This window comes from Phocoena phocoena, chromosome 1 (assembly GCF_963924675.1).
Source record: "Phocoena phocoena chromosome 1, mPhoPho1.1, whole genome shotgun sequence".
In the NCBI taxonomy this organism is placed as follows: Eukaryota; Metazoa; Chordata; class Mammalia; order Artiodactyla; family Phocoenidae; genus Phocoena; species Phocoena phocoena.
In genome coordinates this window covers 112,849,122-112,875,298 of record NC_089219.1, presented here as the reverse complement: position 1 = coordinate 112,875,298, position 26,177 = coordinate 112,849,122, and the positions used below count along the sequence as shown (strand labels likewise).

Genomic DNA, 26,177 nt, shown 5'->3' with positions numbered 1-26,177 from the left:
ATCTTTCTGGCAGATCATCCTGGAAGTCTGAGCGCTCAAAGCCACCGCTAAAAGACCTGGGCCAAGAGGATGATGCTCTGCCCTTGATTGAAGAGGTTCTGGCCAGTCAGGAGCAAGCAGCCAATGAGATGCCCGGCCTGGAGGAGCCAGAACGGGAGGGGGCCACTGCTGAAGTCAGTGAGGGTGAAAAAAAAACAGAGGAAAGTAGGCAAGAACCCCAAGTAGCTTGTACCCCTGAGGAACGACGGCATAGTCAACGGGAACGACTCAACCAGATCTTGCTCAATCTCCTTGAAAAAATCCCTGGGAAAAATGGTAAGGAGAAACAGGCTCATCTCTAGGGTTTAAGATAAATGGGAAATCAGCAGAGAGGGAATGAAAAAGAGCAACTTCTAATTGCTTGCTTAGAATGGAAAATATTCTTTTAAAATGGTACAGTTCTGGGACTTCCCTGGTGGTCCAGTGGGTAAGCCTCCATGCTCCTAATACAGGGGGCGTCGGTTCAGTCCCTGGTCGGGGAACTAGATCCCACGTGGATGCCACAACTAAGACCCGGCACAGCCAAAATAAATAAACTTTTAAAAAAAGGAACAGTTCTTGGGAATTCCCTGGCAGTCCAGTGGTTAGGGCTCAGCGCTTCCACTGCAGGGGGCATGGGTTTGATCCCTGGTTGGGGAACTAAAATCCCACATGCTGCGCAGCATGGCCAAAAAAATGATACAGTTCTTTCATGGACCTGTGTTTAGTTATATCTTGGGAATGAAACTGGGAGGTGAGAGGATCTCCTCCCTGGAGAACAGCTTATTTCATTTGGGGCTGGAGAAGGCCTGAATTGCTTATAGGTCAGAAATGGAACCATTGAATTCCTGTGATCTCCTGAGAGCTCAAATCTGGAATAAGGAGTTGGGAGGGTAGTATTTGATGAGCCTCCTTGGTTCTGTTTTCAGCCATCGATGTGACCTACTTGCTGGAGGAAGGATCAGGCAGGAAACTTCGAAGGCGTACTTTGTTTATCCCAGAAAACAGCTTTCGGAAGTGAACCTCAAAGAATGAGAACCTCAAGCATCTGGGATCCAGTGGAGCTAACAGTCCTGCCTCCTGTTCTCTGAGTGTAGACAGGGGTGGGAAGGGTCCGTCCAGCAAGGGGAATGGGGCCATGTCATTGACATTAGGTACTTAGTAAACCTTGGAGCTAGTGGAGAGGAAGAGGAAGGGGATCTGTCTAAACAGTTCAGTTTAACTTGTTTTCCTCTCCATTGCTTCACCCTGAGGGTTAATAATGTAGGGTGGAGGGCAGAGCACATTGGGGATGACCAGAGTCTTTTGGTACTTTACAGCACTTGCCCCTCCCCACAGCTTGGGTTTTTCTGTGTCATCCTCTGATCCTGTAGGCATTGCTAAGAAGCTGCTTCCTATACCCAGGTATAACTCAAACTCCAAAGGGATAGGGCCAGGATCCCCACCCCTACCCTGTCTGTTCTCTATAGGCTCCAAGAGCTACCCGAGACGTAAAACAGAAACAGTAGCTGGGCCTTGTTCCAAATTCCTGACTAGGAAAAGTTTCTCTCCTCTTTTGCCCAACCAGGTCAAAGTAAAATGTGAGTTGACAACTCAAAGCACTTGTAACTGCTGCCCCCTCCCTACCTCTACTCCCCCAAATGGAATCATGGAATAGGGAAGGCCCCCATGGGGTTAGAAGGGCACAGTACTTATTGTAACTATTTTTGTTTTAACCTTCATAACCTGCCGAACATATTTTTTTCTAATGAGAAGCCCAGGCCCCCGCCAGCACACGTGCTGTTTATGCGCTATGGTTCTTGTGTGTCTGCTGTGCTGTGCGAATGGAGATTCGTTTCAAAGAAAAATCATTTTAAAACCTACATAAAAATGAACTCTAACCACCCCCCAACAAAAGTCACTACATAAAATGTTGAGCAGTATTCACCTATCAGAGTATTTGTTGTGAGTGTAGATTATCAATTGAAAACACTACTTCTTGTTTTACTTGTACAGTTTTCAATGTCCATCTCTTAAAGAGACAGTGTATTCTCCCCACCCCTAGTTCCATCTTTCCTCCACCTTCCTGATGACTTCATCTTCAGGAGGGATATCCAGGGTGTCACCTTCCTTCCCATTCTCTTGACCAGAAGTTACCAGATAATACTGTCTCTTTAAAAATAAAATTTAAAAAGCTTTGCTTTGTTGTCTTTTCAGACAGACATATGCATATATGTTTTAGGTGTTCTTATAAGAGAAAAGATGGTTTTTAAATGTGCCAAGTTGTGTGTGTATATATATATGTATGTATATATATATATATATATCTGCTGCGTGATTAGTAAGCAATACAATAGTTAAACATTTTCCCATTACTTTTTTCTAATATTGGACCAATGCTCTCCTAATTGTACATTTCCTCTTATGATGACGACGCTCTGACTTGTTTAGGTAGAAACATTGACCACCTTCCATTCCATTGAATCTTTCTTTTTCTCCTTTCTGTGTCAATCTTGAGGAAAAAACAAAAAAAACAAGAGACAGGGGATGCCAAAGATCCCCTTGAGCAGAGAAAAAGCAGAATAAATATTTTATTAAAGAAAAAAGAGAATTAAGAAAATAGTTTGGAGTATTTTCTTACTGTAGAGAAGCACTGTACATTACTAAGAGACCTGGGTATAAGATACTCACGTGTGGAGCTGGGAAAATCGCATGTCCAAGCCCGTTTGAGTGGTTTCTTTTGGTTTTCATTGCAGGGAGCCGGGTGGGAGGGAGGTGGGAATAGGGGCACTTTGGGGGTCTCCTTTTAGTCAAAGCAGGAAAATGACAAGAAAGAGATTAAAATTCAATATTTCCTTCAATAGTGTTAAACACTAAAATTTTAAAAAAGATGAAAAAAGAAAAAAAAACTTTGTAAAATGCGAGAACAGAAGCAAAAGACACTACGCTCTGTCATTTTATCTTTCTTTTGTTGAAAGACTAAAAACTGAAATGTTTTTTAGACAATCAAATGTTAGGTAAGTGCAAAAACTTGTTTTTTCTTACTGGTGTAGAAATTAATGCCTTTTTTTATTTTTCGGTTGTTTTATAATAACGAATAAAAAGAACCCCCTAGCTGCCAGGTGGGTTTTGGTGTTTGAAATGCGGGGCAAAGCACTACATCACTGCAAATAGATACAGAGTTAGTCTGCATGTCTGTAGGCTGTGTGATTGCGGAAAATATAAATGCTGCTAATATATTTCCTTTTTACAAAAGCATATCTAAATAGATGATTGTTTTGATGTTAATCTTTGTAAATTATGTATTACCAATTTTAACATTGGATGTAATTGCATAAAAAGCTTGCATCTCAATCCTTGAAAGTCTAGTATTAAATGGAAAAAACTTTTCCTAACTACAGAGTGATGAGCTTGCTATTTTTTTCCTCTTTCCTATCCTCCAGTTGTCTTTCAAGATCTTCTCCATCGTGTTTCCAAAGAGATCTGTTTAAAACCACATCATCAGCATCCTGGGCCCCACGTGGGCACGCTAACCGCTGTTGACTATCGGATAAAGCCATTTCCTCAATATTACAATCTTTTTGGTCTGGGCCCAGCCTAGCCAATCAACATAATAATCTTCTACGCCTCTACCCCTTGTAACACATAGACATCATAAGTTTATGCTACACTTTCTAGGCCACTATGTGAGACCATTTCCACTGTAGGCAATTCACACGTATTCATTTATTTAGTCTTCACAGCAGCCTTTTTGGTTGGTACCAACACCAAATTTTACAGATGAGGAAACTGAAGCAACAGAGAGGCTAAGTAACTCACCCAAGATCTTGTAGCTAGTTAATCCTCATAATAGCCCTCTGTAGTTACTATGCCCATTTCTGTAGAAGCAAAAACTGAAGCTCTGGAAGGTTAAGTATAACTTGCCAAAGATCACCTAGTAACTAGTGTTGGAGCCAGAACTCCAAAATCTTTATGTTCATCTGCAAATAGGAAAGTGTCAGAAATAGCCAAAGCATGGTCATACTAAGGAAGATAAATCCATTCCTGCCAACAACCGGAAGGCCTAACAAAATCTTGCCCCAGACAGGAGTCAGACATTTAGGGTTTGAGTCAGCTAGACTGTAGTTGCTCGGAAGCGTCAAGACAGTTGACTGCAAGAGCTCAATCTCCACTCCTACAAGAACTTGGGGTTTGTCCCACTATCACACAACAGTCTACTCATGGCTGGCTGCAAAAACAATACGTTGGTAGTTTTTTTAATCTTTAATTTTTTTAACTTTTAATATCCCTTTAATACCTACTTACAGCTGTTCTATTCTAGATAATATGTAATGATAATAGTACAAAACTAATTTCATATCAATGTTTGTCCTATCTCAAGATGTCCTGCAAAGGAGGTTCCCTGTTGTGTTACCTGAGAACCATTAGGCTCCAACTGCCAATATCACCATATCTCACTGATGCTCTGACAGTATTGTTCTATGACTCCTCCCACTTTTGAGGATTACCCACTATAAAACCAGGCACATAGGGATAGGAGTCAGGAAAAGGAGAGGGCAGGTTGAATCACAGGAAATTAAAGCTCTATATCAGTAAAAGATTTCTGAAACTTTAGAATCATGCCCCCCCACAAAGATTACTCTGTAGAACTCGCTTTAAGAAATATTGGTCCCAAAGTCATCTTTTATATCTACTCTTTTATAAATTAAAACTTTATAAAAATAGAACTTCTTTTTGCAGGAGTAATTTGCAATTGAAGAAGCATCATAAACTTGAGTACTCCCGCTCTTAAGAATATAACTATGAATTCCCAGAGGCTCTCAGAATCCAGTTTGAAAAACATCACCCTAGAAAACACCTGAAATGCAAACTAAGGGTCCAAAACTGAGAGGGCTGCCAAACACAGAAAGCAAAATTAAAGCAAGGAGCAGATGAATAACATAAATTGGCCAGGAATGGGGAGCATTAACTCTTAGAAAATGGCAAAAGTATGAGACATCTGATTCTAACCAACCCTGCCCGAGTATTTCCAAAGCTTCAGATCTACGATTTTTATTTCCTCACGTCCTTTCTCCTAACACCAGCCCGTTGTGCTCTTAACCAAGTTCCCAAAGATGAAGGAAAACTTAAAATTTCTTTCCTCTGTTTCACCTCATAGTTCTCAGCTTCTCCCTAACTTTCCTGTTGCCTGGTTATAATTATAGCTTTCTATTCTTCTTTTAGTGAGTCTCCTCTAGGCAATCATTTAGAGTGATTTCCAGCCCCATCCTCCAAGCTCTAGAGCATTTAGCTATTCTCATTTCAAAAGCCTGAAACTCATTAACTCCTAACAAAGTAATAGATGTCAAGTTATTATGCTTCCTAAAATTATAGCACCACAGAATGGTGATATTAAATAGAAAAACATGTGTCCCTTCTTAAAACCTTTTAATCCTTCCCATCACCTCAGTCTGATAAGTACAATTTAATGGACTAAGTCTTCCCATCTCTCCCATATCTCCTCAGGCTCCTACCATATCAGTCTCACCAAGCAAAGATATCAAGTCTCAGGCTAGAGAGGCACTTCCTGCAAGTCAGGCACCAATTGGGGACTACATCATTCCTAAGGGAATAGAAAGAACTAGACCTGGGCTAGGAAGGAAGCATCTCCCTTGGGCTCCCCATAATATGGCCTCCCTCCCCTCCCCCCTAGCCTATGTCCTGAAACCGACAGTGACAGACACGTTCAACTCCCACTCTTTATTGGGACAAAGGAAGAAGAAGGCAGACCGACACCACAGGCCCACCCGCTAGGGGTGTCCAGACTTCAGCACCTAGTACAGCATGAGTATATCATAAATACAGGCAACATGGGATGGGTGAAGTGGGAAAAGTTTCCATACACAGGAAGAAGCCTAGAGGCCCTTCTAGTCTTGGAAACTGAGGCATATACTGCACTGGCACAGTCTACTTACAGATGATAAAGATAGAGGGGGGCGAGATTTCCATTTTGCAGATAGGGAGCTATTCCCTACTGTGGATTGGAAAGAGGAAAGAGATTGCATGGAGGGAAATGCCTTTTTATACATCTGGAAGAAGAGCAGATTTCACCTTATAGATGGGTATGGGAGGGAAGGAGGAAAGTTTATTTTACATGTTAGCAGAAATGGATGTGGGAGGAAAGTGTCATTTTGCAGACAGGGAAAGTACTTTGGGGATGATCAGTTTACATGGGGGAGAGTTCACAGGCCATTCCATTCCCAGGTGACAGGAGGGAGAGAGGTGCAGGAAAGGAAAAGGTCCTAGGCCTAGAGAACAAGAGAGGTGTACCCCACAGGCACCAGCCCCTCCACTCCATCCTTCCCACAGCGGAGCCAGTCCTCATCCACAGTGGCGATGACATGCAGCACTTCCCCATGCCGGAAGCTCAGCTGGTCAGGTCCTGCAGCATTGTGGTCACAGAGAGCTCGGACTGCCCTATAAGGAGCCAGAGGGAGATGCTGGGATGAAGTGAGGCAGGGGTGCCCAGCTGTCCCCAGCCTCACCTTCCCACTGTATGGTATGTCCCTGTTGGTTCAGCTCAGTAAACATCAGTTGGGCTCTGGAAGAGACATGGGGACCATCTATCAACATGTTGATTCTATTTGGGCCCCCAGCCCTCTCCTGAGCTCCAAACCCACTCTTTAGCTGCTTATTTGATGCAATTTGCACTTCTCTGGTGCTTCAAATTCAACATATGCAAACTAAATGACTCATCTTAACCCTCCAAACCAGTCCCCTTGTGTCCCCTATAGTGGTAAATGGCATCACCTCCCACCCAGTTGCTCCTGGCAAAAACCAGGCTGTCTCAGTCTTTACATCCAATCGATCACCAAAACCTGTTTGATGTTTGTATCTCCCACCACTTAATTTATCTTTCTCTTCAACCCCACTGCCATTGTCCTCATTTAGGCCTCTATACTCTTTCTCTGGACCACTGGCATATGATCTAACTGGTGTGCCTGAATCTTGACAACGGTCTCCAGCTCCATTCTCCAAACAGCAGTCAGAGAGCTGTTTAAGTCTAAAACTTAAAACTAGCAAGCCTGTTGTCACCACACTTAAGACCCTTCAATGGCTCCCACTGCCTTGGAGTGATGTCCAGATTTCTTAGCTGGCCTACTGAAGCCATCAACCTCCCTAACACCACTGCCAGCATCCTCCACTCCAGCCACAACTAATCATGTACTCATAGTTCCTCACTTACCACACCTGGGCTTCTCCACCTTTGCATCCTGTTCCTTCAGATGCACACCCCACACCATCACTAGGCCTTCTCTGAGTCCCCAGACCTGGGGAAGAAGCCCCGTCTCTATGGCTCCAAAGGACTCAGTCTTCCTTTCCTAGAGTCTTTCCCACACAGAATTGTAAATGCTCGTTTATTCACTGGTATCCCCACTGGAATACAAGCTCCTTGTAGGCAGGGACTCCAACAGGTTTTCCTTTGCATTCCCTCCCCCAGCATAATGCTAAGCACATAGTAAGTACTTGATAAGTAATTGAATGGAAAATCAAGAAGCCTAATTCAATGGATTGAGAGAACTGAAGCCAGACCCTAAAGTCAACGCAGCCCCTCATACCAAATTAGAAGACCCCACTAAAGAGAAGAACAGTGCCCCAGTGGACACACGTGTGCATTCGTATACACATAACAGTAATAAAAGTCACCACTAACTGGGCACCTTCTGTGTGCCAAATACTTTTATATTGAATAAAATCACGTTTAGTCTTCATGACAACCATAACAAAAGTATAAATTATCCTCTTTTTACAGAGAAAGAAACTAAGGTTCAGAGAAATTAGTGTCACACCAATAATAAATAGCAAAGATGCAACGCAAACCAAGCACTGACTTTACAGCCCAAGGCCATTTACACCGCCTCCCATCCACTCTGTGAAGACAGAAAAACACATAGGTATAACACGCACACCACTTTCTCCCCGACCCTCCTTACCTGTGGGTCTGCGCTGTGCTGGGTGCTGAGACCTCAAGTTCCTTAGGAGAAGAGGGAGTCTCGGGAGGTGCCCCCGGCTTCACCAGAGCCAACACACTCACTGTCGGGGGCAGCCAGCTGGATGGTCTCCTGGAGGAAAGGATGCAGGGTCACAGAGGTCAACCCACCTCCATAAAAAGAACCCAAGTACCCAGGACTTTGGAGGGAGGAAGAGGCTGAGGGACGCAACTGTGGTTCAAAAGAGGTCAGGATTGGTCACTGCTGACGGCAGAGTGGCAGTTGTGGGACAGTTACCTTTAGGGTGACTAGGGAGGTGACAACGAACGTCTACAACACCAAAAACTACAAAGGGACCTATGGAACCAGCAGGCTTAGATCCAGAGGGTCACTAGAGAGTACCTGAAGCCATTAAAGAGCTACCAATGGTCAAAACCTAGAGCAGGAGTTGGCGAACTTTTTCTTTTTTTCTAAAGGGCCAGAAAGTATTCTTGGCTTTGAGGGCCAAGAGGCAAAATGGACAATATTACGCAGGTATTTACATAACTGTTAAAACTTAATGACTTAAGAATATAACCATTTTTACTTAGGGGCTGTAGAAAAGCCAGACTGTCAACCTCTGACCTAAAGGATCCCCTACTGAGTTTCAAATTGGGGTGACTAAGGGAATTCCCTGGTCCAGTGGTTAGGACTCGGCGCTTTCACTGCTGGGGCCCAGGTTCTCAATCCCTGGTCCAAGAACTAAGATCCCACAACCTGCGTGGCGCGGCCAAAAAACAACAAAACAAATTGGGGTGACTGAGGGCTCTGAGGGGAGGTCAGAGGTCATGGAGAGGACCAGGGACCCCATTACCTGGACTTTGGGGCTCCACTCTCAGTTTCTGTGAGGCCCCCAGGCACTCCAAACAGTCTCCCCAGCCATACGCCTCTGCCTGGTGCAGCTTCCTCTGCGGGCAGGGACCTCTCCTGTGCGACCTCAGTTGCAGTCCTGTGATGCCTCGATCCCCATCGGGGAAGAGGGAAGCCCTCGGTGCCGCCAGAGGCGTAGACCCGGGAAGCCTGGGTCAGCTGCTCCCACCAGCTGCCTGGGGTAGGAGGGCTTGAGGGGGCCGAAGGGCCTGGAGGGGTCTCCCCAGAAGCCCCCCGAAGGCTCTGGGCCAGCCGACCCCCCCAGTGCAGCATGGCTTGCACAGTCTGCTGCAGGGCTGGAGGCGAGCCTGGGGGGTCAGGGGCCTGAGGCAGGCCCAGGGGCAGGTGGTGGTGGTGCTCAAAAAGCAGGTCCAGGTGGAAGGTGAGCACCGACAACGGCTGCAGCAGGAGCAGCAGCTCCGTGGACAAGGAGGGGCAGCCGCCCCGGGCCAGGGAGAAGAAGCCGGTGGGCAGGTACAGGAGGGACAGCAGGCCTGGGAAAGAGCAGGCTAACATCAGCCCCTGCTCTGGGCCTAGTCCAGAGCATCAGCCCACCAATCGCGAACATCCTCCCAGGCCTCTTGCTATGCTGGGCACTGGGGCAGAGAGAGGGGGACACGGAGGGGTGCAGAGCTGCCACATCCCCGCCTGTGTGGAACCACGGCCTAGAGAGGGAGACACACGTAGAACGTGTGGTGACGAATCTATAACAAAAAGGAGGACTTGAGGGCCATGGGAGCAAAATGGGCGAGCAGGGTGGGGAATGGGGGCGAGTTAGCCTAGTTTGAGGTGGGGGTGGAGCCTCGCTGAAGAAGGACCCAAAGGATGAATGAAAGTTAATGAGGGGGCAGGAGGGGCAGGAAGCCCTATTCTAGGTGGAGGGACCATAAAAATAGGGCCCTGGGGCAGGAAGAACAGGAAAGGAAGACTGTCACAGGACCAGGGAAAGCCCCAGACCTGAAGGCAGCAAGCAGAAGAAGGCAGAGGCCAGATAACCAAGACTTTGGAGGTTACAGTGAGGATTTGGGTCGTTCCTCCTATGGACAATAAGACTCCTTGAAAGAGTTTTAAGCAAGAGAGTAGTAAGATCTGGCACCAGGGGGAACCAACAGAAGAGATCCCTTCCCCCACCGGCCCCAGCCTAGCACCCCCATCCTCTCCCATCTGAGCCTCTGACCTGCATCTTCCTGGAGACTGGAAAACCACAGCTCCAACTGCTTAGTGCTGGGGGAGAGAGGAGGGAACAGAAGTTCAAGGAGGTGGAGGACTCCAGCCCCCTGTGGGTGGAGGATGGGAGATGAGACTGGAAGAGGGAAGACCTTCTCTGGGGACATGGGGCACCCACCATGTGTCCCACCCATGACACTCCTGCCATCTCCAGGCCATGGGAGGGATGCCAGAAAGAAGGCCACTCACTTGAGGAGGCCCAGGATGAAGGCATGGAAGCGGCTACGGCTGCTTCTTAGCAGGGCCAGACGGCTGACCTGGCCATACAGGGTTCCGAGGGAACGGGCGCTGGAGCCTGAGGACACAGGGCGCAGTCAGCCAGGCCCAGGCCCTGCCCCAGTCCCTGCCCCCACCCGCCCAGCCCCACACTCTCCCCGCTTCACCTGGCTTCACAGACGCCTCCACCACGCTCCAGGGGCTGCTCCGGCGCTGCCCAGTGATGAGGTCTTTCCGGAAAGGCTTCAGCCCGTCGGCCACCAGGGCATGGAGGGCCGGACAAAGGGTGGTCAGCACGAGGTGCCCCACATCTGGGCTCAGACGGCTATCCCCCAACTGGGCCTGGAGGCAGTGCAATGGGCATGGGTCCAGAGATACCTCCAGCCTTCTCCCCGCCAACTGCTCCTGCACCTCAGAGCTCCATTCACCTCCTCAACCCCAACGCCCTTCCCACAGGCACCTTCACCTTCTGCACTAAGTTCCGGGCGGCCCCAAAGTGCGAGATGATTTTATCCACTGAAGCGCTGACAGCTATCAGGAGACCTGGGTGGGGACCAGGGAAGGGAAGAAGCGTCAAAGCCCCCTGTCTCTCCCTAGGCAAACCCCAAGGGACTTGGAGAGCCTGGTTTACACAATTTGACCCTGAGAGAGGAGGGCCTAAGCGAGGGGAAGTTGATTCCCAAACCAAGGGTCGGAAGTCAGGGTGTCCTACCTTTTTTCTGCTCCTGCAGCTGGCCAGTCCCACTCTGGGCTTCTGCCATCCACAGTCGCTGGTCCCCGGGGACGCCGGTGAACGACCAGGAACTACGGACTGGGGTAAGGGAAGAAGAACGCAGTGACACTTACCAGGGGTTACCCCAAGGACTCCAGGCTTCCACACGGGTCATCTCCCGCGGGTCTGCTGCATCCCTGCCCTTCAAGTCTTGGGAAAGGGAGCACAGGTCTGGGTGGAGCAGAGGACAGCTCGACCCGGGCTCCCAGAGTGAAATCCTGCACATATCTCAGCACTGCCATCCTGCTCCCCACTTCCCGGTTCCTATTTCCCTTCCTCACGGCCCAGCTCCTCGATCCCGGAAGTCCCGACGTGGGGCAGCCGCGCTCACCTCCCGCCTGCCAGGCAGAGGCCTGTAAGGCGGGAGATGACAGGGCGAGGGAAGGGAGGGGCAGCCTTGTGCCCGCCGCCCCGGGGCCCTTGTCAGGTCTGCAGGGACCCAAGGAGCACGTGGGGAGCCTGGACCAATGGAAAGACAGACAGACGGGAAAGGGAGGAGAGACACGGGGAGAGGAGACCCAAGGATTGGGAGGCTGGAAGGCGCCGGAAAGGGGAAACCGGGGTCCTGCGCCAGCATCTCGGAGGAGGGCGCCCGCTGCAGCCCACGTGGGCCTGACCCCATGGAGGAGTGACCAGAACCCCCTCAGCCAATGAGCTCAGCGAACTTCACCCTCTACCCTTCCCGAGCAAGGTGGGGATCAGGCTCGAACTGCACTGGCCGGAGAATTCCACACAGGGTGTGACCCAAGGTCCTTACCAATGGACTTGCTGGGACTCCCTTAAACGCATGAAAGCCTGCTAAGCCCGTATCCACTATGCCTGGGCCTCGAGGGAGAGTGGCCGGGCCACGAAGCGGAAAAAGCAGCAACCTTTGCCCAGTACAGGGAGCCAGCAGGGCCAGACTCCCCAGTACCAATGAACTTAGAATCCGCCCAGGTTGAAGGGCAGGACCCAGAATAGGTCTGGGCGAGGATGGGTGGGGCTTTGGAGTGGGCGGGGCAGCCCCGCCTGAGGCGTGGCACGCGGGGCTGGCCCCGGTCCTTCTTACGTAGCCTGGGAGGAGGCGGTGGGCTCCTGGTCCAGCGAGGGGCCTTCGGCGGACGAGGTGGCCGTGGCAGCGGGGGGGCGGGTACCTGGCGGAGTGGGGAAGCCGCGGCGGGGAAGGTGCTACTTCTGGGAAAGAGCGGGGACAGCAGCAGTGCCAGCTCAGGGCTGGCCAGGCAAGGCAGGTCCCCCCTAGCCGGAGGCGAATAGGCCCCCACCGGGGACAGGCGGACAGGCAGCAGCTGCTCCTCTGGGGGACTCGGCGCCCCCAGTAGCCGCAGCCCAGCGCGGGGCCAGCCGGCCAGAGGCGCCAGGAGCAGAGACCCAGCTGTGGCCGCGCCCCCACCCTCCAACAGGGGGCGCCCGTCAGCCGAGAACCGGAAAACCAGAGGCCGAGGGAGCGGGAGGGGACCGGCTGCAGGCAGGATTGGCGGGGCAGGTGCGGAGGGGAAGGAGGCCAGCGGGATGGGCAGCCAGGCAAGGAGGGGCGGGAGAAAGAGGGAGCAAAGAGTTAGTCCCGTAACCCAAGGACCCACCCAGTTTCCCTTTCCCGGAGCGCTCCCTGGTAGAAGGGGACGGGAAGGATGGGTGACACAGAATGGAGGGGAGACAGGGGGTCGGGTTGGAAGCTTTGGAGGTGTGGGCGAGGCCAAAGCCCAGCCCTCCTCTCGCTACCTCCTGTGGCCTCTTACCCTCAACGCCGGCCTGCGGGCCTGGTTCCTCCGGCTCCTTTGCGGCTGGGGCCTCCTCACCAGCAGCTGGGCTCCCCGCCCTGCCCTCTTCGGGCTGCCCCTCTGCTATGGGCTGCAGCCCAGGTCGGTTCTTCTTCCTCCGTGGAGGGACGGGTGGAGGTGGGGGCCGGGGCGGGACCAAGGCCCAGCCAGCTGGGGGGTCTCGGGGCGGGACTGGCGGGGGCGGGGCCCGGCTTCGGGACCTGAGTTCCTTGAAGGTGGTGACTTCCCGGGGAGGCGCCGGGGAGCCACCGAGCGACCCCGTAGGGGGCAGCTCGGTGTCTGGCGAGAAGACGATGAGCCAGTCACTGCGGTCTTTCTTGGCCTGCGGCACGAGGGGCAGCCCTGGGCCCCGCTTGCGCTTCTGGGCCAGCTCGTGGAAGGACGTGATTGTCCGGTGGGGCACCGGCTCCTTGCTGACGTCACTTCTCCATTCTCCATCAGTTTTCCCTGCATCTGTTTTGGAACCCGTATCAGTTATTCCTGTATTGGTCTTCCAACCGGAGTCGAATTTTCCAGGTTCAGTTTTCCAGCTAGAGTTAATATTCCCATTGACTTTCCAATCAGAGTTATTGTTCTCAGTGATTTTCCAGCCAGCTTCAGTTTTCTCTTTGTCAATTTTCCAAATGGGGTTGATTTTCCAACTGGGTTCGGTTTTCCCAGCATCGATTTTCCCATCATCAGCCTCTAGGAGGTCAGAGGTAGGGAGGTCCTGCTCCTCAGCCTCATCCTCTTCCTCTAGTCCTGGGGAAGGCAGGTCCTGGCAGGTGGTCAGGGCATTGCAGTTGGAGTCCAGGCCAGGGCCAGGTGGAGAGGAAGCTTCAGAGCAGGAATCAGGGGAGCAACAAAAGCTGTCTGGGGAGCAGGCGCCTGGACCTGCAGAAGCCAGTGGGGAGCCTTGCTCCAGAGGAATGATGCTGGGCTGAGGGTGGACATCCTCATTGCCAGGGAGGTCCCTGGAGTAGACCGAGATGGGGGACTCATCAGGGCTAAGATCTGAGCAGGAGCTGAGAGAGGAGGAGCAACCCGGGTCTGAGGGAGAGGCAGCCCCCTCTTCGTCCTGTGCTGGGTCCTGCCGGTTTTCTAGGCCTGGCCCATGCTCCTGGCAACATCGGCAGGGAACGGCTGGGCTGTTGGAATTGGCGTCCACCAAGGTCCCGCTGCAGGGGCCCCTGCTCTCCTTGCCCCCAGTGTCACCTGGGGGAGGGGATGTGCTCAAGGGCCCCTCCCGAAGCTCCGGACGGCGGGACAAGTGCAGGCCCAGAGAGACATGCTGGAGGTGGATGTGGTTGAGGTTGCAGAGTAAAGCCCTCTGAGGGGACAGCATGGTGCCAGCGGCGACGGGATGGCCTCTAGAGAATGAGGAGGAGCAGGCCTCTCACATCCACCTACCTGGCAACCGCAGATGCAGCCCTAGAAGACAGGGATGGTGAAACCCGGCCAGTGAGGGAGCGGGCCGCGGGAAGGACACGGAGGTGACTGACGGCTGGGGCAGGCCTGGAAAGGCGCCTTGGACAATATTTAAATGAGATGCAAATAGACATCGACTGGCCATTAGTTTCCGCTGCAGTGTTTGCAGGTGGAGTCGAATGTAACCCCCCAGGAATGGGGCGGGGAGGGTCAGAGAATGCGGCTGCGCTCTCGATCTCCTTGGAGGTGCAGGGGCTTGGAAAAGAATGGGGCCCAGAATGGACTCCGGGTCCTCTCTGCTGCAATCTGGCTCTGCTCCCCAGCCTGCCCCTCACTCCCAGGGGAAGGGGTCAAGGGACGCCCCGCCCAGATGCTCTGAAATTGGGTGGTGGGGAGGCTCGTCTGGCTGGTTGATGCAGGAAAGGGGCGGGCGTGGGGGAAAGGACGGAGCAGCCGTCATCATGTCAACTCCGCCTGGCAGTTAGGCCAGCCGGCACAGACCCCGAGCCCCAGCCTCCAGCCACGGTGCACGTTCACCCTGCTCCGAAAACCAGCGCGTCTATCCATTCTCTCCCCATTTGTCTCTATCGTCCAGCTACCACCCCACCCCTTCTCTATTCATTTTTTACCGCTAACCTCTCTTGCCCCACCCCGCGTGCCCCAACCCCGTCCATCCACACCCACAGGACGACGGGCCATCCTCACCAGGGTCCTCCTGCAACCGCTCCAGCGTCTGCTCCTTCGCAGCTCGGGTCCCCGCCCGGCCTTAACAGACTGGAGGGGAGGGGAGCCGGGACAACCGGCGCCAGCGCTGCGCAGCCGCGCCCCTTCAGGCATGGGCGTGGCGTGGCTCAGACCCAGCCCCCAGCGCTTGACGTCTCGCTTGTGTCACCCACCCAGGCCCGGCTCAATGGCTTTTGATGCATCCTAAGCTTTCAGTCCCAAGGGGGTCCTGAAGCCAAGGCCCGAGGTCCTCGCTTCCATGCAACTGCCCCCCACCCTGCCCATTCTAGACAGAGCTGCGCCCCTGGCTGGCACCAGCAGGAACAGAAGAACCACAGGTTAGACAACAATTTATTGAGAGCCTCCCCCTCCCCCTTCACAGTCTCTAAGTCACTTTTTCCGCTTGTAGATCTTGTTTGCTAGCCCCAGGAAGATGGCTGGGGGCAGGGGCGCAGCATACTGCTCAATGAGACCCATAATGCGGCTGTAACTGTGTTCCTCGTACTGCGTGAACACAGCCCGAAGATTCATCTCCTCGTATAGCGCCTTTACCCGGGCCACCTTCTCGGCCTCCTTCTGCCCATAGTTCTCCTGAAGGATTGGAGGCAGGAAAATGGGCTTATTAATCTCCCCCCAGCACCTCCAGGTCCCCTCTCCTTCCCCCATCCAGATATTCCAGAACATCTCCAATGCCATTCACTCCATCCCTGCCTCCAGTTTTAAGTGTCTCTTAGTATCTAAGATCTTGAACCTCCCCCTCCCCATCCCCATCCCAAATGCTCAGATAGTGGCTCAGGCCTCAGCTTCCTCTAGTCCAGGGTTTCTCAACCCTTGGCACATTTCAAATTTTGGGCTGGATAATACTTTGTGTGGAAAGCTACTGTATGCATTGTAAGATGTCGGGCAGCATCTCCGGCCTCTACCCACTAGAGATACCTGTGGTACATGCACACACACCAAGTTATGACAACAAAAAAGATGTCTCCTGACACTGCCAAACGTCCTCTGGGGGGTCAAAATCACCCTCACTGAAGAACCACTGCTCTATCCCCTTTTTCAGCAGCTCAGGGATCCACAGCCCTCTCTCAGGCACCTGCAGGATCTGGCGCTGTTCCGGAGAGGCCCGTTGCAGACACTGAACCACCAGCCAGCTGCACTTGTTGTCCTGGATGTCAGTGCCGATCTTGCCCATCACACTGGGATCCCCAAAGAGATCAAGGTAATCATCCTGGGTGGGGGCAGGTGCAGAAAAGGAGGAATGAAGAGGCTCCAAGGCAGGGAAAGAGGAGTTGGAGCCTTTTCTCTGCCAGTGCCTCATGCCTTCCTACCTGGATCTGAAAGAACTCTCCCATCTCCAGCAGGATCTTCTTGGCATTGGCATGCTCCTTCTCCCCATCAATGCCCGCCTACAGTGAAAAGGGGATGAACAAGCCATACACCAGAGGTGCCTTCATCTTCCTGTGGCCGCTTCATTCCACGAGGTCTTGCCCCAGTGCAGCCCCCAAATCTTCTGTCCTCTCCTTTCAGACATCCCTGGCTTCCCTGATCTAGGAAGTCCTGACTGATGGTCCAGCCCCTATCCCACTTATTTTAGCTAGGTCTTCCTGTGAGTCATAGCAGAGGCGAGTCCATTCTGGAGGCCCTCATACTATCTCTTCTCTCACAAGGCTCAGTCCCTGAGTCACTCTGATCCTTCTTCCTAATCATTTTGCCATTTCCAAATTCTTTCAGGATGAAAAGGAAACTTGGAGAGGGTCAGCATAGACAGTTAATCCCACTGACCACCTCCGAATCCAGTCTCCTCCCTCTCAGCCTGAATTATATCCTCCCCACTCCTATCCGTACTCAGATGGAGGATTTATTGTTCCCCCTTGATGGGCCATCCACATTCATATTAACCACTCAGTTAATTTTCACAGTAGTTCCATGGGTGGGGATTTTTATCCTCATCTTACAGCTGAGGAAACAGACTCAGAGAGATTAAGTAACTTGCTCAGGATCACACAGCCATTCAATGGGGGCACCAGACTGTCCAAAGTTGTCTGCCCTGTGGCCTCCTATCCAAAAGCCCACATGGGCAAGGCAGCGAGGGCGGGGAGGCTCACTCACCATATACATAGCAGCAGCTACAGGAAGGTAAAAGGAGTAGAAAGCTGTCTTGTACTTGACGATAGATTTGTACCTGAGTACGGGGAGAAGATAAACTCCTCAGAAGGATAACGCCCCTGGCCCCAGCCCTCCCTCACTGTCCAGATATGGTTCCCATGGTCCCTCACCTCTTTTCAGTGAATCTGCCAAGATCTACATTGCCCTGGGGGGCCGTGATGAGGTCCAGGGTCTGTCCGATCTCGGTCTGATAAGAACTCTAAGGAAGAGGAAAATGGCCCATGACCTGGGCTTTCTCCGGGGCTGGAGAACCCTGAAATCTTGGGCCCTACATCCCATACCAGATGACACCTGGGCCGTCAGAAAGACAGCAGGAGGGAGAGAGGGGCCCAAGACTCAAGGCCCATCCAGTCACACACACAGTCCCTTACCACTCCTCAGTCACAGAGACACAGAAGCCCCTCTCGCCACCACCACCCTCCCCGATTCCCTTCCTCAATTACTTCCCCATCCAGGCAAACCGAGGTATCTCCTGTGTCCCGAAACAAGCTAGACGAGAATGTCCTACAGAGGCCAAGGCTACTGTGGGCAGCCTCTGGGCACTGAGCCCTGGTCTGCAGCACACCTGCAGGAAGAGCTCAATCAGGTTCATATAATAGGGCTGCTCCCGGCAGTAGAACTTCAGCAGGCGGTAGACACATGCTTCCAGAAGGAAAGCATCATTGATTGCATCCAAACCTATGCCTGGCTGTCAAAGACACAAAAAAACAAGCAATCAGTCTTTGGCCTAGACTCATACCGAGAACCTGTAACTCTGAACACCTCCACAGGCTCCACGTGACCATCTCCCCGTGGCCTGTTCCCATGCCCACCGCTGCCTTCCCGCCCACTTTACCTTCTGATACCAGCAGATCTTGCCCCGTCGGGTGAGGGATGAATCCATGATGTCGTCTGACACCACGAAGAAGGCTTGGAGCTAGGAGAACGAAAAGTGGAATAAGAGCCCCAGGGCTCCTTATTACTGTTCCTTCTACCAGCAACAGAGCTGCTGCTTTTGAGAATCACTGAGCTGGTAAGGAAGGTCAGGATGAGGAGGCCGAGGACTTTTTTTTTTTTTTTTCTTTTTGCCACACTATGTGGCATGTGGTATCTTACTTCGCCAACCAGGGACTGCACCCGTGCCCCTGCACTGGGAGCGTGGAGTCTTAACCACTGAACCACCAGGGAAGTCCACCAAGGACTTTTCGTCTGTGCTGTGGGACTTCGGAAAGTTACATGACTTCTCTGGCTCAGGCTTCCCAACTATAAAAAGGGACAAAAACTCCCTTGTTTTCAAAGTAAGAGACACAACAGATCTCTGACATCTCCAGACAAGCAGCCCTAGACAATCCCTGGTATCAGGGAGATGATGAAACATCTTCATATACTGGACTCTCTTGCGAAAAACTTCAGTGAATGCTTCAAGTAAGATTTCTTCATGCAATTTGACTTTACATGACTTGTGGAACAAAAAAGCCTGTTCCTGTGTCCTCCCCGGGCACTCTGCTTACCTACTCCAGTGACCAGGAACAAAACCCCACCTCAGGGAGCTCGTTAGGGAGCGCAGGTCTAATAGGATGGAACTCAAGTCTGACTTCCGGTAACTTTCACCCATGGGTCTTAAACATCATCAAAGGGCTTCCTCTTCTGAGTGCCAGCCTACTTGAAGGCACCCAAACGTGCTGGTTCCCCACAGGACTGTGAACTCCTTGGAGGCAGGGCAATGTGTTTGTCCCCCTGGCACTCCCAGAGCCCAGCACAGCATGGTCCCAGAGTGGGTGTGTCATAAATGTTTGTCTAAGAAATAAATGAGAGAATGAAGCACCGTAGCGTCCCCCAGGATACTTCTTGCAGTCAGGCTACACATTCCGGCTCCTTCAAACAGCTTTTGAAGACATGGTTTTTGTTTTTTCTGGGTTTTTTTGGCTGCATCATGCGGCTTGCAGGATCTTAGTTCCCTGACCAGGGACTGAACCTGGGCCCTCAGCAGTGAAAGCGCCGAGTCCTAACCACTGGACCACCAGGAATTCCCCGAAGATATAGTTTTGAAATCTTCACCCCACCCTGATCCCTGTATGTGCTCCAGTGGATCTGCATCGCTCAGAGGAAGTGCCCACCACCACCCACCAGCTCACGTGTGGGCAGAGAAAGGGTTATGGCAATCGCTGCTCTTGTTCCAGGCGAAGTCCCTCTGCACCTTGACCTCTGACTTTGCCCTGGGGTGGGACCTGGGTTTTCCACACTGGGGGCACACGTTTTATTTACGATGTGTTTATTTGGAGTGGCATTGTTCCCCTGAAGCCACAGGTCCACTGCCTCCCCTGAGTGATTACAAGGGCCATCTGGTTTCAACCAGCACCACTCAACCAAGATTGTCTCCAAAGGGCGTTCATTCTGTGGCCTCCCTCAATCTTCTCTGCCCCCCAACTGCACTTTCTATTTGTTAGGAGAACTTTAAATCTATAGGGATGGTACCACAGAACTGGGTTGAGTTTTTTTAGTCATCTTCCCAGGTATGTACTATAGTGGGAAGTAACGGGAAATATACCACATTACCTATGTAGCATCCTTACCAAAATGTTTACCCTGATTATTTCCTCATGATATTAATCAGACTGGATTGTGAGATACTCTACCAAATAATTGGCCTGGACTTTAAAAAGTCAACTGTGATAGAGGGAGTATTCTAAAGACTGGAGAAAAACTACCAAATGCGATACATTACTCCTGCTTGGATCCTGGATGTTAAAAAATAAAAAAGAAAAAAAAAACCTATAGTGGACAATTGGGGGGGATTTACAAGTATTTAAATATGGAATATACATTAGATAATATTTTAGTACCGATGTTAAATATCTTGGATGTTGCTATGATCTGGATGTGTCCCCCACCAAAATTCGTATGTTGAAATCCTAACCTTCAAAGATGATGGTATTAGAAGGTGGACCCTTTGGGAGGTGCTTAGGTTATGAGAATGGAAGCCTCGTGAAAGGGATTAGTGCCGTTATGAAAGAGACCCTACAGAGCTCCCTTGCCTCTTCCACCTGAGGACATAGCAAGGAGATGCTGGCTATGAACCAGGAAGAAAGCCCTCAGCTGACCGTGCTGGTGCCTTGATCTTGGACCTCCCAGCCTTCTGAGCTATGAGATATAAACTTCTGTTGTTTGTAAGTTACCCAGCCTGTGGTATTTTGTTGTAGCAGCCCAGACAAAGATGTGATAACAGTATTGTGGTTACATAGGCAAATGTCCTCATTTTTAGGAAGTAAATGCTGAAATAGAAAAATAAGAGATTGAAGGAGATGAGGTAGAAGTGAAAGGAAGATAGAAGCAGAAATTATAAAAAAATCATCCAAAACAATGGTGGACAGCTCAAATGGAATCTTGGGGAAGTGACAGAAGTACAGCTGCATTTAAGAAAACACGGGGCAGGGGGGGTTCTTCCCTGGTGGCACAGTGGTTAAGAATCCGCCTGCCAATGCAGGGCACGCAGGTTCGAGCCCTGGTCCAGGAAGATCCCACATGCCGCGGAGGAACTAAGCCCGTGCGCCACAACTACTTAGACTGTGCTCTAGAGCCCGTGAGCCACAACTACGTGAGCCCATGAGCCCACGTGCCACAACTACTGAAGCCCATGTGCCTAGAGCCCGTGCTCTGCAACGAGAAGCCACCACAACGAGAAGCCCCCGCACCACAACGAAGAGCAGCCCCCGCTCGCTGCAACTAGAGAAAGCCCGCGCGCAGCAAGGAAGACCCAACGCGGCCAAAAATTAATTCATTAATTAATTTTTTAAAAAAAGAAAACATGGGAGTTCCCTGGTCATCCAGTGGTTAGGACTCGGGGCTTTCACTGCCAGGGCCCAGGGGTCAATCCGTGGTCAGGGAACTAAGATCACGCAAGCCGCATGGCACGGCCAAAAGAAAAAACACCCCCAGATGCACCCAGTGCAGCTGAGGTTAACAGCAACCGATTCTACCAGGTGAGCTGTTGGCCCCTCGCACTCTTGCCTCCCTCCGCCCCACAGCTCTGCCCCTCTCCTCCTGCCCTTCCCTCCTTGCCCGCCCTCTGTGTTTATGGGCTCCTCGGCCCCTCCAGATCCCTAGAAGAGCACCAGGGGCCCTTCACCAGGGGCCCCGTCCACAGTGAGGCCATCGTCCTTCTACCTCCTTGGAGGCAAATCCCTATTCTCCAGCCCCATCTCTCTTACAGGCTCCAGATTGGAATTTCCAACACCTGCAGGACAGACAGCTCCACTTGACCTGCTCATACAGAGAATGCGGTGTGGCCGACTCAGCTCGTCACGTCCTGCCTCGGGCCAGGGGCTCCTCTCCGCAGGCCAGAATCACCCGTCATTCGCCAAGCCCTGAGCGTCTTCCCTCCTGGGCTCACTGGCCCCCTCCTCAGGGCCTGGCACCACCGCCCCCAGAACCTGGTCCCCCTGTTGCTAGTGAAGACTTGAGGCCAGGCCAGCAAACCATACACCTTCAAGGGCCAAGTGAGCTTGGAGACAGGAAGATGTGGGGATTGGAGCAAGATAAAGACAGACCCACACATGTCCTGTCTTGGGAAAGTGGCCTCAATTCAACTTCAGCCAACTGTTGCTACATGGGACTCTGGACCCAGATCTAGCAATTTTCCAAGTAATGCTAGAAATCTGGTGTTTTATGTGAAATCTCTTCTTTGTTACATTTAGGGAACTTAATTTTAAAATATTTTCGAAAACTACCAATGGGCTTCCAGTTTTCAATCTTTGCCACAGAATAACGTTCTAGAAGAACTATCTTACTTCTGCGGCTGTCCTCTGCTCAGAGGAAAGAGTTGACAACTTTATGGCCAGTCCCAAGGCCCTGGCCCACAGCAGGTCTACAGGTCAAATGTGTACCCACTGGCAAGAGTTTCCCCACATTTGTTAACCCTTGGAGTAATTCACTAAGTCTGGCCGCAGCACACTAGAGGCACAGAAACACAAACCACCAAGAAACCAAGTTTCAGGCCCATCCCTCCTTGCTCCACCCCATCCTACCCAGGGTACCCCCACTCTAGTAAACCTCGTCTTCTCCTGCCCCTCCCCCTCCCTCTTACCAGTTCCACACACCAGCCCACGGTCAGGGCCCGCCGGAGACTTTCAGCATCCTGCTTCCTGGGCTCCACCAGCTCCCGGAACGCTACCAGCACTGTCAAACCCCGATGGTACTTGCCTCCGATGGCATTGTACTCCAGGACCTGGGAGCAAGGGCAGAGCGACAAGGCATCAGGGTCTACAGAGCAGCTATTCTGAGAGTTCTCCTTGCCCTTTCCCACTTCCAACCATAAGACCTAACTTTATCCTCCTCAACCCTGACCCCTCCTTCAGGCAGCCTCTGGAATTGCTATTCTCTTGGCTTCCTCCCAAATCCTGGAGCACAGCTAGAAGTTCTCCAGTCCCCAGGCACTCTCTGCATTGCCTTCTTCAGTACACTTAAAGGCTCCACACGGGAGATTAAAATCTGCTCCCAGGGACTTCCCTGGTGGCACAGTGGTTAAGACTCCATGCTCCCAACGCAGGGGGCCTGGGTTTGATCCCTGGCCGGGGAACTAGATCCCACATGCGTGCCTCAACTAAGACCCGGTGCAACCAAATAAATAAATAAATATTTAAAAAAAAAAAAAAAAAAAAAATCTGCTCCCAAACCCAGGACAGGGCTTGAACTGCGCGAAAACTCTGTACGTGCTACTGATAGGGACAGAGTAAAAGGACAACGTAGGTAATTAAATAGTTAATCCCACCAGGGGTTTGTAGGTAAAGAAAAAAGTATGGGAGACCCCTGTAAGTTAATGATCACTGAAGAAAGCAGGTTCGCTCAACCACAAAACCAAGCAGGCCTGCTTAGCAACAAAACCATGCAACAGAGCATGAGATATGCCCCCAAACAATAAAATAATCCTGGCATAGACCCACATCCTGCCCAGTGAGCTCAGTAAGTTAATGACCCCTAGAACATGCTCTCTGCACACACAAAAAACAATTTATGGAAAGGCGACATTTCAGTGTAAAAGACCCTCATTGTACTAAGACCTGAAATAATCGTTCCATAGTGCCACGACAGTCCTGGCTTAAACATGTAGGGACAAGAAAACTCCCCTGCCCAACCCGGAGGAGGAGGTGATGATGAAAGCATGACATCTACTCAAGAATGAGGAAGAAGGTGGTTTTGTCCTCCTCCCCACTTTTCCTTTGATTATAAAACTGTAGCCCACAAAGTTCTTGGGGTGTGGCACCCTCTCACCCACTGGCTTGTAAGCCTCACAAGCATTCTATTCTAATAAATCACTTCTTTTCTATCACTTTGCCTCTTGCTGAATTCTTTCTGCGCTGAGACATAAAGAACTGGAGCTCCTCAGAGCCCCCAGAAACACCACCTAGTGGCTTCACTATGGGAATGGTTGGCGTGCTCACGTCTCTCCTTCACCCCGTCCCCAATTCTCCTAACTTCCCCTTCACAGCCCATTCCTCCTTTCTCAGCCACCTCCTCCAACCCACAGGTCAACCTATCTGCAAATGAAAAGTCTCTTTCACTTTATTAAAGGCAAGCCCCCTACCCACAGAGTTGGCCAGAGGACAACTTGGAGGGGACCGAGGTTGGGGAACCCACCCCCCACTCCTCCAATGGCATCCCCTCCTGCTGGGGCTTCTCATTGTGCCTTCTGCTGCCCTGCTGTCAAACAGATCTAATTCACTGGGAAGATTTCCCTTTTAATCTCCATCCCAGTGTAGACAGACATCCTTTTCCTTAGTTCCCCTCAGATAAATGAGACAGCATTTACAAAAAGAATTACTAGATACTCCAAAAGAAAAAAAGAATTAGGCAACTTAAGTATCCCAGCAATAGCTCCTGTTCTAGAGCAGGGGTTTCTGATGATACACTAGCTTCACTCAGGTCCACTTCAGACTGCTTCCTCCCAGGTCCCTGACAAGGTAGCACCTTAATGATTTCTGGACACCTAATTCCCTTTCTCAACAAAACTAAAGACTTACCAGGTTCAAGGCCCTCCACCCCCATACAAAGCAGTCTGGCTGGCTCAGCAGAACCACAAGGCAGGATTGATCGGCTGACTAAATATACCTGCCCAGGCCCCAGCCCCTCCAGAGTGGACCCAGAGTCACTCAGATAAAAGCCTGCTCCCATACCTGTCAAAAGCCAGAGCTGGATCCCACACATGCACAGAGAGTGCAAAGGTTCACTCTCTCAAGTCGTAAACCCCTCACCTCCTTGAGTCGGGCAATAGCATCTCCTGTCTCTGGGTGTCCAATGTCCTCCTCAGTCAGCACCTTGACAATCTGGGAGAAGTGCTGGATGAAATCCTGCCTTTCTTGGGCATAAACATCCAATTTCTGGTCTCCATTCATTCTGAGGGAGGAGTAAAATGCTCTGACAAGAGGGAGGACAAGTCAGAAACCTAATCATCTGCTCCCCTCCCCAAGGCCCCTCACCCCACCAAACTCACCGAGGCTCCTCTGTCCATGCTTGGCACCAGCAGCGGGCACTGTGCCAGGCCCCCAGGACTGGGCACCCATGCACCAGGGAGGGCTGCCGTAGGGAACCCAGCCACCTCTCCCGGGGTACCCAGCAGGGGGCTGGCAGCAAGAAGAACCCCACAGATCTCAGCCAGCGGGACAGGGGCAGCATGGGGGGTGGCATAGGGAGGGGGCATCAAGCACTCCCTGCAGGAGCAAGCACCAAAGGCAGATGCACGTTGTCAGCTCCCCGGGTCACCCTCCAAACTTTCACCTCCATACCCAGAATGCCCCACTCTCTTCTGGGCTGAGCTTGAGGGCATTTACAGAAAGAAACGCAGGGAACAAAAAGTATGGCTGGGTGACCAAGACTCAACTGATCACACTTAAAATAAGACGGCTAGAACTTAATGCCACCTAACTTTATCCGGTTGAGAAACCGTCAACGCCTCTTCCAGGGAGCCTCTGGAATTGCTACACTCTTGACTTCTTCCCCCAAGTTCTGGAGCACATGATAAAAGAGTCCAGAGTAAAGGACCTCAGGACTGGGGGCTGGGAGGACCCTTAAATCACCTTATTTTATGGAGGTCAAACTGAGGCTCTAGGAGACAGGAAGATACCTGGGGAGTGTCAGCGCCAAATCTAGAACACAGGTCTCCCCTGGTAGGCGGGGAGAGGGGAGCGCAGGCTCTGAGATGCCTCAAGAAGAGAAGTGAAAGAGGAACCCCTGGGTGCTATGGACATGTAGCCTGGGGCTCTGGGACTGGGCGTCCTGAGCCTCACAGAACTGGGACTGCGCAGACAGCCTCGGAGCAACACTGGGTGGGTGGGGAGGGTTCGCAGCAGAAGAGCAAAGCAGGGTGCAGTTATCCTGTGGGGTTTCAGGAAAGCACATGGCAGAGTTCAGGAGTTTCTGCACATCCACAGTGTCAGTCGGTCCACCAACCCCCAAAACGGGGGAACTCTAACACAACAGACTGGACCTCCTGTGCCTTAAAGTATCGCTACAGAGGTAAGGCCGAGTTTCTAACCCCTGCCAGCCCTCGACCTCTCTCACCTGTTCCTGGACGCCAGTTGCTGCTCCAGATTGTTGGCTGGGTACTCCTAAAAGCCGGACCGCTCGGCGCTCAGCTCCCTGGGACCAGTAGTTCTCGATCTCCTTTCACTCTAGGTAGAAATGCTTCATTAGACTACAGTTCCCGACATGCCATAGGAGGGACAAGGACCACGCGATCTAGTGCTGGCTGGCTGGGCGGAGACGAGCCACACTGATTGGCTGCTTTCCCTCGTATGAGCATGAGGCCCTGTAACCAACAGCCAATGGAAGGGCTGCGCTCAGGGCCGGAAGTTAGGAGGAGCTGGAGTGGGCGGAGGGTGGGGTGAGGATGGATGCAGCCGAGGTGAAAGCGAGACAGTTTGGGAATTCCCTGCACCCTAGCTTCGAGCTGTCACCTTTACTACGCACTTAAATTTTCATTATCTTCTTGTGCAGTTGAGTGGCACATTACTAAAAACCCAGCCGGACCAGCTTGGTAAC

The 26,177-nt window shown here is 51.6% G+C and overlaps 3 protein-coding genes and 1 pseudogene across 9 annotated transcripts in view; 2 read left to right on the top strand and 2 right to left on the bottom strand.

Annotated features, from left to right (window-relative positions):
* The window catches only part of ASH1L (ASH1 like histone lysine methyltransferase), a 217,459-nt gene extending 214,063 nt beyond the window's left edge, over positions 1-3,396 (top strand). Inside the window, exons 28-29 of the mRNA XM_065878757.1 lie at positions 14-315; positions 948-3,396. Of these exons, the coding sequence (XP_065734829.1) occupies positions 14-315; positions 948-1,039 (394 nt within the window). The 3' untranslated portion in view covers positions 1,040-3,396. The remainder of the gene's footprint in view (positions 1-13; positions 316-947) is intronic.
* A 2,321-nt stretch (positions 3,397-5,717) lies between these two features.
* RUSC1 (RUN and SH3 domain containing 1) lies at positions 5,718-14,193 on the bottom strand. 6 transcript variants are annotated; one of them, XM_065878536.1, is made up of 10 exons: positions 12,828-14,193; positions 12,140-12,550; positions 11,032-11,130; positions 10,786-10,862; positions 10,487-10,661; positions 10,293-10,398; positions 10,054-10,100; positions 8,821-9,370; positions 7,971-8,099; positions 5,718-6,453 (listed from the first exon to the last, which is right to left on the bottom strand). In XM_065878536.1, the coding sequence occupies exons 1-10, from the start codon at positions 14,191-14,193 to the stop codon at positions 6,285-6,287; spliced, it is 3,129 nt and encodes a 1,042-aa protein (XP_065734608.1). In that variant the 3' UTR covers positions 5,718-6,284. The 6 variants fall into 6 exon arrangements, with proteins under 6 accessions (XP_065734608.1, XP_065734616.1, XP_065734634.1 ...); XM_065878544.1 differs by lacking the exon at positions 12,140-12,550; XM_065878562.1 differs by lacking the exons at positions 12,140-12,550; positions 12,828-14,193 and adding an exon at positions 12,672-12,700.
* Positions 14,194-14,471: 278 nt separating this feature from the next.
* Positions 14,472-15,207, top strand: LOC136138019 (putative uncharacterized protein RUSC1-AS1; annotated as a pseudogene).
* Positions 15,208-15,333: 126 nt separating this feature from the next.
* FDPS (farnesyl diphosphate synthase) lies at positions 15,334-25,804 on the bottom strand. 2 transcript variants are annotated; one of them, XM_065873654.1, is made up of 11 exons: positions 25,698-25,717; positions 24,631-24,847; positions 24,392-24,554; positions 22,228-22,368; positions 18,001-18,081; positions 17,731-17,853; positions 17,276-17,364; positions 17,109-17,181; positions 16,328-16,405; positions 16,093-16,227; positions 15,334-15,590 (listed from the first exon to the last, which is right to left on the bottom strand). In XM_065873654.1, the coding sequence occupies exons 2-11, from the start codon at positions 24,822-24,824 to the stop codon at positions 15,390-15,392; spliced, it is 1,278 nt and encodes a 425-aa protein (XP_065729726.1). In that variant the 5' UTR covers positions 24,825-24,847; positions 25,698-25,717; the 3' UTR covers positions 15,334-15,389. The 2 variants fall into 2 exon arrangements, with proteins under 2 accessions (XP_065729726.1, XP_065729762.1); XM_065873690.1 differs by lacking the exon at positions 24,631-24,847 and having other exon boundaries at positions 25,698-25,804.
* Positions 25,805-26,177: the final 373 nt, after the last annotated feature.

What these genes read in the sequence shown, in the direction of transcription:
- RUSC1 (XM_065878536.1), bottom strand. Translation starts at nt 14,193, where the DNA reads ATGCTGTCCCCTCAGAGGGCTTTACTCTGCAACCTCAACCACATCCAC. An exon ending in CCCGCAGGCCGGCGTTGAGG is followed by an intron (nt 12,551 to 12,827) that starts GTAAGAGGCCAC and finishes TCCTGCCTGCAG; the next exon opens with CCGGTCCCCTCCCGCTCCCT. An exon ending in CCCGGAACTTAGTGCAGAAG is followed by an intron (nt 10,662 to 10,785) that starts GTGAAGGTGCCT and finishes CACTGCCTCCAG; the next exon opens with GCCCAGTTGGGGGATAGCCG.
- FDPS (XM_065873654.1), bottom strand. Translation starts at nt 24,824, where the DNA reads ATGCCACCCCCCATGCTGCCCCTGTCCCGCTGGCTGAGATCTGTGGGG. An exon ending in GGCAGATTCACTGAAAAGAG is followed by an intron (nt 17,182 to 17,275) that starts GTGAGGGACCAT and finishes CCCCGTACTCAG; the next exon opens with GTACAAATCTATCGTCAAGT. An exon ending in TAGCTGCTGCTATGTATATG is followed by an intron (nt 16,406 to 17,108) that starts GTGAGTGAGCCT and finishes TTTTCACTGTAG; the next exon opens with GCGGGCATTGATGGGGAGAA.